We start from the raw sequence: 14,088 nt of genomic DNA on the forward strand, positions 1-14,088 counted from the left end.
AGCTATCCCCTATTGTCCTGTAGTGCGGTTATGTTGAATCTGTCTCAAATCTGATTGGTCAGAAGGTGTTGATTAACACTTTCTGCACTTGTTATGGGAAAAATACCCAATAACGGAGTGATGAAGTTATTCATTTTCCTACAAGAGCGCACTGCAAAGGAGTTTTGTTCCTCTTATACCAAGGTCATTTATTTATTAATGAACAATACTCTGTACTTTTTATGCAAACGTAAAACGTCCATGAGATAATTGGCTATACCGATTATAAAAGCCGTAACCAGCCGAGTTAATGGGGAGAGAAACCACAAAGAAGCGTAAACTCCAGAAAACTTAAATAGTTACAGCTTTACCTCAGACTGTTACAAAGACACTGACACTGGAGACTCCTTCCGTAAACGTTAAACAAACGTCTCCTTACGGTAAACTTCACTGTATCAGTGCTTATGTTTGTTACACAACAGCAAACCTTTCCTCGGAACAGCACATTAATATAGAAACCTGTGATTTGCAGCTACAGTACAGCTACAGTAAATGAATCAATCAGCACCTTCTGACCAATCAGAATCCAGGATTCAACAGTGCTGTAGTGAAAACGTTTAATCATACACACTTTCAATTCTCTTATAGCTATTCTTTGGGTAGATTTTCAGAATTTAGAGCATTTCAAATTAGGTAGTTTAAAATGAAAAAATGATCAGGGTTTTAAAAAACAAACAAACAAAAAAAACGCTTCAGCGGCAACCGGTAATCATTTTAAAACGATCTCAGTCCGATCTCAGTTTGCACGTCTTTTTCTGCATGTGACGTAAATATTCTGTAATAATTGGTACGTACACTATTTGTAACTAGCCTGCGACGTCTTTCATATCGTCTGTGCAGCATCCTGACTAATTGTGCCCAAGTACTTGGCCTATCTTTGTCAAATCTTCTTGACATTTCTGTTTAAACTGCCAGATGTCACACCGCCTTTTTTATTTTATTTTATTTATTTATTTTAGATCAGATCTGGAGACCAAGAGGAGATGACTGCAGGTTAAAACTCAATAAAAAAAAAAAAAAGGAGTTTATTGGAACAAAAGCAAACAAAACAGCAGGCAAGAAAGTAATCATAGACAAAGTGGTAAAAAAAAAGAAAAAAAAAAGGTCAAAATCATAGTGTTTATATAAACCAATAGCATACGAGTAAAAGGGCAGAACAGGAGAATAGATGGGAAAAACATAACCAACAGGCAAAGGACAAGAGGGTTTGAATTGTAGGAACAAACAGGCGAAGAAATGGACTGAAAGAAGTGAGTATATACAGAAACGAATGATGCTAATGTACTATTGTGAGGGGATCGGTTTTTTATTGAATATGTCCATTAAGAAATCTTGCTGGAGGTAGCAATTATAAATGATTTGCACAGGATGAGCACCTGGACATATTACATGCAAGTCATATTAATACAAACGGCTCAGTCGTACAAAACGAGATAAACGTGAGTCGCTCTGGAGAAGGGCGTCTGCCACGTGCCATGAATGTAAATTTGTAGGTCACATGACCAAACTTGTACAGTCATGTGAAAAAGAATACATACAGCTGCAAAATCAGGTTCCAAACCTTACAGCGTAAAGCCGGCTTAAGAATCAGAGACAGTAGCCACACAAACTTTAAGCATGGATGGGTGACCACTTGAATTGAACAGGTCTTGAGGGAACCCATGGGAATTAAGCATAGCACAGTATCGCACAGATTAAGTGCACAGTACTCAGGAAACATTTTCCAGTCACAGGGATACTTCAGCGGTGTTGCTAGAACTTTTGCAAAGTTGTACAACTCTCCCATAGTGTAGGTTCTCAGTCCCTTACTTTTGAGCAGTCTTACGTGAAAGTGGTCGGGATGTGGACACCACATATAACCCCCGGGAGCTGGGACGTAAGATCCTTACCTGAGTGGAAGGTGCTGTGGCAAACCCTTCAAGCATGGAAACATCAGTCGGACATGGTGGTCGAAAACCATGTTTACTTTTCACGATTTAAAAAAAAATGAAGTAGGTATAATGCACATAGGAGCTGGGTAATTACTGTATTATCTGGACTATTTTTGGATGCAGCCATCACTCATTCAGAACAAGGGTACATAGCCCTAACAACTGTAGATGAGCAGCTAATAGGGAAGTAGAATGAGGGAGGAAAAAGAGAGAAAAAAACACAATCTAGGACTGCTTTCCACGGACACCATACTGGTGCCAAAAGGAGAGCACAGAGCACAGAAATTCACTATATGAAAAGGTTCAAATCCAAGGATAACTGACAAATAGAAATCTCACCTGTGTCACCAGCCACCTGATGCTCATCATGGTGTATTTGTGGTTCATAATGCCCATATACAGGCTGTACAGAGGACCCAGAAAGCCACTAAAGCGTCAGGCAGTGAGGATAGTCAAGCAGTTGACGTGGCATAGGAAGCTGAAGTAGAGGCTGCCATGGAAACTACAATGATGCTGTTATGAAAGATGAATCTTGAGACTAAATGATCTGAAAGAGGACTTCTTCTGATTTAGGGTCAACCACAATCTGGAGAAATGGTCTAGAAGACACGGTGGGGTGATCCAATCAGATCATTCGATTAACCTATGCAAAATCCTGTGCAGCCAATCATGTGGCAGTAGGACAATGCAAAAACTTCATCTAATGTTCACATCGAACAACAGAATGGAGGATAGTGTGATCTCTGTGACTTTAACCATTGCATGGTTGTTGGTGCCAGATGGGCTGGTTTGAGTATTTCAGAAAGTGCTGATCTCCAGTCTCGAGAGCAGTGGTCACCAACCCTCTTCCTTGAGATCTACCTTCTTGTAGGTTGCATCTGAAACCAAAATCTAACACACCTGTCTTAGTTGATCAAGAACTTCTTAAGGCAGTGGTTGGATGGTCAGGTGGGCACGCCTATAGTTGGAGCTAAAGTCTTCAGAAAGGGAGATCTCTAGGAACAGGGTTGGTAACCACTGCTTTAGAGTTAACACAGAATGGTGTGAAAAACAAAAAAAACATCCTGTGAACAGAGGGTCTTCAGGCTGAAACACCTTGCTGAGATCAGAGGAGAACGACCAGACTGGCCTGAGCTGACAGGAAGTTTATAGCAGCCCAAATAAGCACTCTTTACAATTGTGGTGAGCAAAAAAGTATCTCTGCATGCACGACACAACCTTGAGGTGGATGGGCTACAACAGTAGAGGAACCACATCAGGTTCCAGTCCTGTCAGCCAAGAACCAGAATCTGAGGCTATCATGGGCACAGACTCACCAAAACTGGACAGTTCCCTATGTGGGAACATGTAGTGAGCAGTTTGCTATGTTTCCTTCATACAACCGATGAATAAACTGAACATTCGGGTCTACTTTCTGATCCTGTCTGTGTTTTTAAAACGCATTTAATAAACTTACTTGAAGAGAACAGTTAACGGTCATTGCGAGTGCCATGAAAATCATTATCATGACGTATGGTTCCATGACCTATGGTGCCATAGGTCAGCCAATCAAGCTAGATGATAATATCACTTTAACTAACGCAGGGGTGTCTAATCTTATCCTCAAAGGGCCAGTGTGGGTGCAGGTTTTCATCCCAATCAAACAGGAGCCACACCTGATCCCACCTATTTAATCAGTTGAGCTTGGCTTTCAATAGACTGTGCTTGGTTGGAATGACTGCGATGGACTGGCACCCCATCCAGGGTGTACCCCGCCTTGTGCCAGATGCTCCCTGGGATAGGCTCCAGGTTCCCCGTGACCCTGAAAAGGATAAAGCGGTATAGAAGATGGATGGATGGATGGATGGATGGATGGATGGATGGTTGGAATGAAAACCTTCACCCACACCGGTCCTTTATGGATAAGATTGGACACGCCTGAACTAGCGTTACTTGGGTTTAAAATAAGTGACCCACAATGTCAGCACTCATTATCCCTGTGTAGATATTTAGAAGGTGAAATCAACCCATTTAGCTGGGTTATGAAGTTGACTTGTTTGAAGAGATACAAGTAGAGAATTTAACTTTCATTTATGGCTGTAACATTTGTAAATCATTACATTCTTTCGTTATGTACAAATCCATCACCAATTCAGAAGCCGGCACTCGTCCGGACATTATATCGCTCCCACTCAAATGATTACTAACCGCACTTGTCCTGTTTAGTTTCATTTGTTCAGTGAATTTAACCTGGTTCACTCATCGGTAATCTTTGTGAGGTTTTGTTCTTTTCCCCATACACATTCTAAACATTGTATATTGTTTGCTATTACCAGTTTGACTTTTTTTGCTTCTGTCCTTTGTGTACGAGTTTGATTGCCCTGCATTGTTCAGGATCTCTGATTGATTGATTGATGGATTGAAGGATATCTGCCTGCTTCCTGGTTCATGACAGAAAATTTCATGACAGCTTCATGACAGAAGATTTCACCATTGACATGGAGGTAGCAGTCTGACCAAATTTGGAATGCAGAAATGCCATTAAACTGTCTGAACCTGTCATAAATATGGACATTGGGACTCCACAATGGAAAAAATTTCACAAAAACTAAATTTCCCAACTCCCCATTCGCCTTATGAGGAGCTCCATTCTTCATCCACCACCAGCGCTGCCTCTTCCTCTCGTCAAATCTGCCATCTCGACTACCGGTGTTGGGGCTTCCTGCTGCATTTCTCTCTGTATATCACCCATCAGTTGGGAGCTTCCCTCTCTGGCAGTGCCAGTACTTCCACGTTCATCTCACTGTTTATTGGAATTAAGCAAAAATTAACATTTTTGAACACTCTTTAAATCATACTCCAGGGGGACAGAGGGTGGTGATAGACTCATGAGACTTATGAGACTTAGGCGCCTTCATGGTCACTGAATATGCTCTGAACTTCTGCACCATTGCCACCTTTACCGTTGGAATGAGCCCATGCATTTTTGGACAGGCCTTAAGGAAGACTTGTAGTGCAAACTTGTTTGGCATATTGACAGTTAAAGTTTAGATGCCTTGCAAATCAAGTGGAAACAAGGTCCCACAGGTCCTCCTGCAAATCATGATTTGGACGAAGACCCATGCAGTTGGCTACCGACCAGCTGAAGGCTGAGGAGAAATGAAGAAGTATATTGAGGCTGTAGGGCTACTGTGGAGAGGTTAAACACAGTCTCGAGAACTGCACTCGGTAGATTGTAGGGTTCAAAATAAGACACCAAGTATTGATTCTCACTTCCTTTGCTGCCATCTGTTAAAGAGCAGTTACAGTGCCCTCCAATAATATTGACACCCTTGGTAAATATGTGCAAAGAAGGCTGTGAAAAAATGTTTTTATTGTTTAATCTTTTGATCTTCTGTTCAAAAGATTCACAAAAAATATTCTGCTCTCATGGATATCAAACAATTGCAAACACAACAGAGGTTTATATAAAAAAAACTTTGTTAAATATAGGTGCACAACAATTTAGTAATTTAATTTAGTACACCTGGGTGACTAGGAACAGGAAATTGTTCAACCATGACTTCCTGTTTCACAGAGGTATAAATATGAGGTAACACACAGGCCAAATTCCTTTAGTCATTCATAACAATGGGTAAGAGCGAGGAATATAGTTGTGATGTGCGGCAAAATGTTGTTGAGCTTCACAAAATGGGGCGTGGCTATAAGAAAATAGCACAAGCATTGAAAATGCGCATTTCCACCATCAGGGCAATAATTAAGAAGTTCCAGTCAACTGGAAATGTTATGAATCGACCTGGAATTGGACGCGTGTCTATATTAGTAAGTAAGTACATTTTATTTATAAAGCCCGTTTAACACAGTGAAGCTGACCAAAGTGCTGAACAGAGTAAAGAAAGTAAAATAGAAAACAGAATAAAACCAAATAAAGACACACAACAGACAATAGTAAAAATTAGATTAAAACGCCTGGGAGAAGAGATATGTTTTAAGCCTCTTTTTAAAAGTGGTAATAGAAGGTGCGAGGCAGATATCCAGTGACAATTGATTCCATAAACGAGGGGCGGCGACTGAAAAAGCTCTATCCCCCTTTGTTTTTAACCGGGACTGAGGGACATGCAAAAGAATCAGAAGATCTTAGAAGTCTGTTAGATGAATGTGGTGTGAGAAGATCTTTGAGATAGGAAGGAGCTTGATCATTAAGAGTTTTAAAGACAAACAACAGAATCTTAAACTGAATCCTAAAATGGAGCCAATGGAGCGATGCTAAAATTGGGGTGACACGATCATATTTCTTTGCCTTGGTCAACAGCCTTGCAGCTGCATTGAGCAAGAGATGACCGAGGAAGACCCGAGTACAGTGAATTACAATAATCTAAGCGCGATGTGATAAAAGCATGAATAACCTTCTCCAAATCTTGGAAAGACAAAAATGTTTTAAGTTTAGAAATAATCCGTAGTTGATAAAAACTATTCTTAACAACCGAATTTATCTGCTTGGTTAAGCATGATTCAGTCCAGGATGATACCAAGGTTCCTAACCTGGGAAGAAATTGAGGGGAAATAGTTACGAAGCTCATTTGTGAGACCATCTCTCAATCTCAGGGGACCAAAAACAATTATTTCGGTTTTGTCATCATTATGTTGGAGGAAATTATTTGTTAACCATCTGTTAATGTCGTCCAGACAGTCCAACAATGGCTGAATGGAATCACCAGCTTTCAATGATATGTACAACTGGGTATCATCAGCATATAAATGAAAAGAGACAAAACGCATATATAAGTTAAAAAGAAGTTTTGTTCTCAACATCGTCTCAACACACTGTGAAGCGGACGGTTCGAGTGGCCAAAAAATCTCCAAGGATCACAGCTGGAGAATTGCAGAAGTTAGTTGTGTCTTGGGGTCAGAAAATCTCCAAAACTACAATCTGAAGTCAATCTGAAGTCATCTACATCACCACAGGTTGTTATGGTCAGATGAAACCAGAATAAAGCTTTTTGGTAATAAACACCAGAGGAGGTTTTGGAGCACACAGAGAGGTAGCCGTATGGAAAAGTACCTCATGCCCACGGTTAAATATGGAGGTGGATCTTTAATGTTTTGGGGCTGTTTTTCTGCCAGAGGTCCTGGACATTTTGTTAGGATACATGGCATCATGGACTCTATCAAATATCAACTGATATTAAATGAAAACCTGACCGCCTCTGCCAGAAAGATTCAAATGGGCCGTGGTTGGATCTTCCAGCAGGACAATGATCCAAAACATCATCAAAATCAACACAAAAATGGTTTACTGACCACAAAATCAAGGTCCTGCCATGACCATCCCAGTCCCCTGACCCGAACCCCATAGAAAACCTGTGGGGTGAACTGAAGAGGAGAGTCCACCAGCGTGGACCTCGAGATGTGAAGGATCTGGAGAGATTCTGTATGGAGGAACGCTCTCAGATCCCTCACCATGTATTCTCCAACATCATCAGGCGTTATAGGAGAAGACTCAGAGCTGTTATCTTGACAAAGGGATGTAGCACAAAGTATTGACTAAAAGGGTGTGAATAACTGTTGCACACCTATATTCAACAAAATAAATATACAGGTTTTGATAAACCCGTATTGTCTTGGCAATTGTTTTATATCCATGAGAGCAGAGTATTTTTGTGAATTGTTTGAACAAAAGATCAAAAGGTTAAACAATAAAGACAATTTTTCACAGCCTTCTTTGCTCATATTTATCAAGGGTGCCAATATTAGTGGAGCACTGGAGTTACAACAGGAGTGTAACTCCTGTTTCTTCAACACATTACACCGCTGAAGAGCATGCAACCTAATCAGCATTTGAGAGGGACATTAGTGGAAAACTGTCTTTTCCAGCACTATGGGCATTTTGACAGCCTCATCATGCCATATGGATTGATAAATCTCCTCTCTGTGTTCTAGGCATTCAACAGTGATGTGTTATGTGACATGCTGGACAAATTGTTATAGTGTATAGAGATTTTAATACACTTGGATATCAAATCTGAACATATTCAGCATGTATTTAATGTTCTGATATGTTTGCTTGATAGCCAGTTGTTTGCCAAAGCTAAGAAATGCCTGTTTCACCAGACTCCTAAGCAGGGGTCAAAATGGCAAAGCAGTAGTCAACTAGCCCTGAGCCTCGGACCATCAACAAACTCCACTGAGTCCTTGTTTTTGCCGACTTCTATCACATGCTTGTTCAATATTTCAGCGCCTCTTATCACCCTGCTGAAAGGAGGAAAAATAAGCTTAGATGGAACTCTGCTGCAACCCAAGCCTTCAGAGACCTAGTAAAGGTACACCTCAGCCCCTGTGCTAAAACATCCTGATTCTAAATTGCCCTTTGTGGAGGAGGTAGATGCCCCAGAAGTGGGAATAAGAGCCATATTATCACAATGACGTGGTATTCATCCGAACTCTATCCCTGTCCTTTCTTTTCACTACGAAACTATGATGTGAGGAAGTAAGCCGGCACTAGAGGAGTGGAAACAATTGTCCAAAGACTTTAAACTGATCATCAGAATCTGTTAGAGTCCTCATTAGAATGGATAAGTGGAGAGCACCGACCAGAAATCCAACCTAGACAGAGGCTCCGGCAGTGGACGAGTGGTTCCTCAAGGCTGAATGAGTGTGGGAGAAAGCTCACAAGAACTAACACTAAGCTTGCAGATGCCACAAGGCATCGATCCATTTAAAAGTATATAAATCAAGAACCAACCCCGTAGCTTACTGTTTACTCACCCTCTTTCCATGTTTCTCTACTCAGAACAGTGGCTGCTGGACCCTTGGCAGAAACAGTACCCCCAAAACAACCCCTTCTCCATCAACAACAAAGACCTTGTCCCTATTGGACTCGTGATGATGGAAGGGCCGTCTACAATACCTAATGGACTGCGCAGGTCACGGTTGAGAGGAGAGTAGACGGGTACAGGCTATTGATTTCCACCACGTTCACCCAATTCAACCTGGTTCTCATTGATGTGTTCTACATTCACATCCAAATCCACCAATGATCCAGGAGGCCCAAGTCTAGACGTTATATGGCTCCTACTCGCCTGATATCTAACTGCACATTTTACAAGTTCAGTCTCATATCCTCAGTGTATTTTACCAGTTCAGTCACTGCTAATCCAGATACAGTATCTATACATTAATACAGTAATCCACTTTGTCCCGGTATAAGACAGGAATATAGCCTGGATATGAGGCCAGACCATCTCAGTGCACCATGCACATGGAAATTCACACATAGAGACTGTCAGGTTTTTAGGAAGAGAACCCAGAAGAAACACAAAGGGACAAGAGGTGAACATGCAGAACTCTACACAGAGAGTAACCCAAGCCCAGGATTGAAGTGGGGACCCTGGAACTGTTACCTTTCTGAGCACTTTCCTGCACTGTGATGTGCGGAACAGGGATATAGCTTTGGTCATATTTGTTAAGATGTTAAGATGGTCATGATTGTTAAGCGGTTTAGACATTAATGGCTGTGTGTTGAGTTATTTTGAGGGGACAGCAAATTTACACTGTTACACAAGCTGTACACTCACTACTTTACATTGTAGCAAAGTGTCATTTCTTCAGTGCTGTCACATGAAAAGATATAATCAAATATTTACAAACATGTGAGGGGTGTACTCACTTTTGTGAGATACTGTAAATAGAAAGGCACCGAGGACGCACCTTTCTTTACGTGAACTGACGCTGTATTCGACTAACTTGTCGTTTCTGATCTCCGAGTAGGAGGAAACAAAGAAAACGCCCCCTCGGCTTAGGAAGTTCTCCTCAACTCTGAGTTCAGTGCACGTTATTTGGTTAAATCTGTAACACTCGCCAAACACGTTATAAACTAGCTAACTTGTTGCGAACAGAGCACACACCTACATGTTTTTCTCTGATTTTCAACTTGTGAGTTAAGATGAATGCGGAACAAGTCACAGAATAACATGAGGAGTACCAGAACAACCTCATTTCAGTCCCTCCAAGATTTCGTGATTTTGCGATCACAAAAAGGAACGCAAAATCAGGCAGAATACGCAATATTCTGAGAATCTTGCAATTTTTCAGCAGGTTTTGACGCCAAGATGCGTCACGTGATGTCATCAAACATCTCTGACATCTCACAAACGTCACCGTGAAAGACCGTGCAAAACAATTTCGTGCGTTCGCGATTTCGCCGATTCAAGTAGTCGCAGAAAAATCACGTTTGTGGCCGCGACCATCACCAAAAAATTCCGCGGAATCCTGTACGGACCGTCATTTAATAACACTCCTAGTAATGAAAGCAGATTGAGGCAAGACATCGTTCCAACGCTTTTATATTATACATACACATGTATACACGACCAGTCAAAAGTTTGTGGACACTTGACTGAAACGTTTCCTCATGATCTTAAAAACCTTTTGATCTGAAGGTGTGTGATTAAATGTTTGAAATCGGTGTCGTAGACAAAAATATAATCGCGTCAACGTATTCGTTTCTTAAGGAAACTAACATTTGATTTACAAAAATATATTTTTAAACGGACGACTCAGAGTGAAATATTCCGAAAAGCAGCCGATAAGAGTCCGGCGTCGGCGTGAACTCCTTTAATACGGTTTAAAAAAAACATCTCAGGGAAATTCCTCAAGAAATCTGTTGAGGAAAATGACAGGAATACCTTTCTGGAAATTCTAGCAAAAAGCGTGTCTACTTTGAAGATGATAAACTACTAAATTATTTAGATTTATTTATTTTTTTTATCACAACATAATTCCCATAGTTCCATTTGTGTTACTCCAGAGTTTTGATGACTTTATTATTATTCTAAAATGTGGAAAAAAAATGTGTGAGTAATAAATAAATAAATAAATAAATCAGATGCACATATTTGACGCAGTGATGCTTTATACCCAGAAAATCTCTATAAACACAAGATAAGGTGTAAGCTAAACACATGTACGTACATCAAAAGTCTGAAAACTCGTTATTTCTAGCTTCTTTATTAAAATTCAATGTTGTGTTACAAAATAACAAAATCAATAATTAATTCTTAACATATGAAAAATGTCAAATGTCTAATGAGACGAGATGATGAGTCCTCTGATCTGTAAAGCATCGCTACTGCTTATAAACTGTCCTTCGCCTGCTGATTATCTTGTTTTATATGTTATATAAATGTTCACTTCTTCCAGAGATCAGACAGTGCAAAAACCCAAAACTGCAGACCCTGGCCACTTCCTGTTGTTTTGTGCCCTGAAACAGCTGATTCGAAGGATTTAATCACAGATGTGCACAGATGTGTGTAGTTCAGCTCACTCGCTAAACTGAACGCCTGCTTCTGTGACGTAAAACACACATCGATGAACACCTTTAGTCCTTACAGTGTTACTTGCCACAGAGAAAAGCTGTTTGTGGTCCTCAGATACACTACTTTGGTCACTTTTTGAGAACAGAAGTCTGTGTGTTAGTAATTTTTGCCAGGCTCGGCAAAGATACTGCTTGTCGAAGTCCGAGCTGCACTTCCATGAAGGAGTGGATCTGCTCGGCTCTGCCGGTCCAGACGCTGTCGAGCTGGATGAATAATTCCTCATAACCGCATGTGTGGTGGCAAAAACGACAACGCCATAGTCTCTCCTGAGCCTATCCAGTATCTCGGTGCACTTCCTCAGGTTGGCTTCCTGCCGAACCAAGCTGTCACCCCCGTTGGCGCGGTCTATCCAATAGAAGGAGGAGATGCTGTCTATGACGAGCAGGCAGAGGGCGGGCCGGCTGCACAGGATTCCCTCCAAATAGTGTAGAGTGAGGAGGAGCTGGACGGAGCTGGAGCAGTGGAGCACAGAGAGGCGATGCAAACTGGAACGGACCACCTCCTCCATCTCGCTCTCCAGCGGCGACGAGGTCAGACGGGCCTCCAGGATGCTCACCAGACGCAGCATGTCAAAGTGGTAGTCGGTGTCTACGAAGAAGGCCTCCACCTCCAAGCCTCCGCAGTGTGTGGGGAGGATGCAGCGGCTCAGGAGGTGGTACAACATCTCAGTCTTACCACTCCCTTCTACTCCGTGAAACTCAATGACATCACCTGGAGGTGAAAAACAAAAAATATTTTAATGACAAGTTCTTCAGTTTCAATTGGACAGATGGATGGATGGATTGTAATGTGAACAATAAATTGCGTACGACAAGCATTTAAGTTTCTATTGTATGGTTGGACAGATGGATGACTCGCTGGTTGGTTGATTGGTTGGATTGATGGGTCATGACAAGCATTTCAGTTTCTACTGTATGGTTTGATGGAAGGATGGACAGCTAGATGGATGGTAATGTAAAGAAGTAATTAATAACAAGTGTTTCAGTTTCCATTGCACGGTTGGTTGGATTGCTTCGTTGGTTGGATGGTTGGATGGATGGATGGATGGAAGTTCATTGGTAACAAAATATAGTTAATGGCAAATGTTTCAGTCTCTATTGTTTGGTTGGATAAATCAATGGATGGATGTCGGGATGGATGGATGAATGGATGGTTGGTTGACTTAATTGATGAATGGATGGATAGTTGGTTGAATTAATGGATGGATGGTTGGTTGGTTGAATTATTGGATGGATGGATATGTGTATGAATGGATGAGTGTATGAATGGATGGATGGATAAATGGATTTCAGTTTCCATGTTGCAGTGCAATGCAGGTGGAATTTTGAATTCAGTTACCTTGAGCTGGACCACCATTTACGGGGAAAATGTGCTGATCCATGTCTTTGAGTGATCGTCTCCCCTCAATCCTGGCTAAGAGCTGTGAATGACATGAAGTGCCTAGGTAATAAACTGCAGTAACATTAATCAGGGGTGACACACTTTCAGGTTCTCCAGTTTCCTCCCATCTCCCAAAAACATGACAGTATGTGGATGTGTGTGCATGGAGCCCTGTGATGAATAAGCTCCGGATTTACCGTGACCCTGATCAGGATGAAGCGACTACTGAAAATGATATTTTTAAAATAATGTACTACTCTTTTGCTGACAGTTTGATATATATGTTTTGGTCATATAGCCCACCCCTATGCTAGAGTAACTTCCCACACAGATGTGCTTACAAATAACTAACTGACTAATAAGGATGAATATTAGTCTATAAACTCTCTGCCCTAGTGGGTATTAACCCGAAATGACACACAGCACACAATGAAAGTGTCAAATCTAATATTTTATATCTTATATAGTAATGAGATTATGTAATATTGTTTATTTTGGTTCTGCCTTACTTCTAACAAATCAGCATGTAACTTGATTGGATGATGTTCGCATGCAATTTTATCTCTACACGTCGAATACTTTCTAATGAATACGTAAATCCTACCAAGACTTGGTTTTTATATTGCAAAAACAAAGTATATAATCATCAGTCTTTCTCTACCTGTGCACAATTTTCAGCCATCCTGACCCGACCTGACATCTCCTCACCTCTCACCACCGTGTAGGCTCTGCGCATGCGCAGTACGGATCTGTCTCCTATCTACTTCCGGGTAAATCATTCCTAGCAAAACAAAGTACTTCAGATTCAATAAATAAAATAATAAAGTAAAATCACGACCGGTGCCTCGTCACGCGCACAAATGTTTACTGTTTTAAAAAAAATAATTACACGCAAAAATAATGACGTGTGGAAGTACGAAATAAACATACCGCGCATGCGCTATATTTAAACACGTCTCTGCTAGAACTCAAACATTTAAGATTTGCACCACAACATAAACTAGATTTGTAATGATATTATCTGACAATATTTACAAATGAGTAATGATATATTCAGTTTAACTCCGCAGCACACAGACACATGGCGCATCTCAAGGACCCCTTTAAATTAAAGGTAGCTAGTGCGTTGGCCTGAATGAAAAATAAATCTAAATAAATAAATAAATAAATAAATAAAACACTAACACATGGGCTCCGTTCTAAATGAATGAAAACCATAGTATACAAGTCCACTATATAGGGTATAAGTGAAGAGATTATACACTATATGTAGTGCGGTATATATACGCATATATGTCTGCATATTTATATAAGGAGAGAGGAAGAGGAAACTGAAAATCTTTTTATTTAAATACACCACATCATAGAAAAGCATGAAGAAGAGC

At 40.8% G+C, this 14,088-nt stretch overlaps 1 protein-coding gene across 1 annotated transcript; it reads right to left on the bottom strand.

The window, feature by feature from the left end:
* Positions 1–10,673: 10,673 nt before the first annotated feature.
* Positions 10,674–14,065, bottom strand: xrcc2 (X-ray repair complementing defective repair in Chinese hamster cells 2). Its single transcript, XM_053623326.1, has 4 exons — positions 13,634–14,065; positions 13,365–13,484; positions 12,662–12,743; positions 10,674–12,034 (listed from the first exon to the last, which is right to left on the bottom strand). Exons 2-4 carry the CDS (start codon positions 13,437–13,439, stop codon positions 11,268–11,270), a joined length of 924 nt encoding a protein of 307 aa, XP_053479301.1. The 5' UTR covers positions 13,440–13,484; positions 13,634–14,065; the 3' UTR covers positions 10,674–11,267.
* Positions 14,066–14,088: the final 23 nt, after the last annotated feature.

The sequence above is a fragment of the Ictalurus furcatus genome, chromosome 1, assembly GCF_023375685.1.
Source record: "Ictalurus furcatus strain D&B chromosome 1, Billie_1.0, whole genome shotgun sequence".
Lineage (NCBI taxonomy): Eukaryota > Metazoa > Chordata > Actinopteri > Siluriformes > Ictaluridae > Ictalurus > Ictalurus furcatus.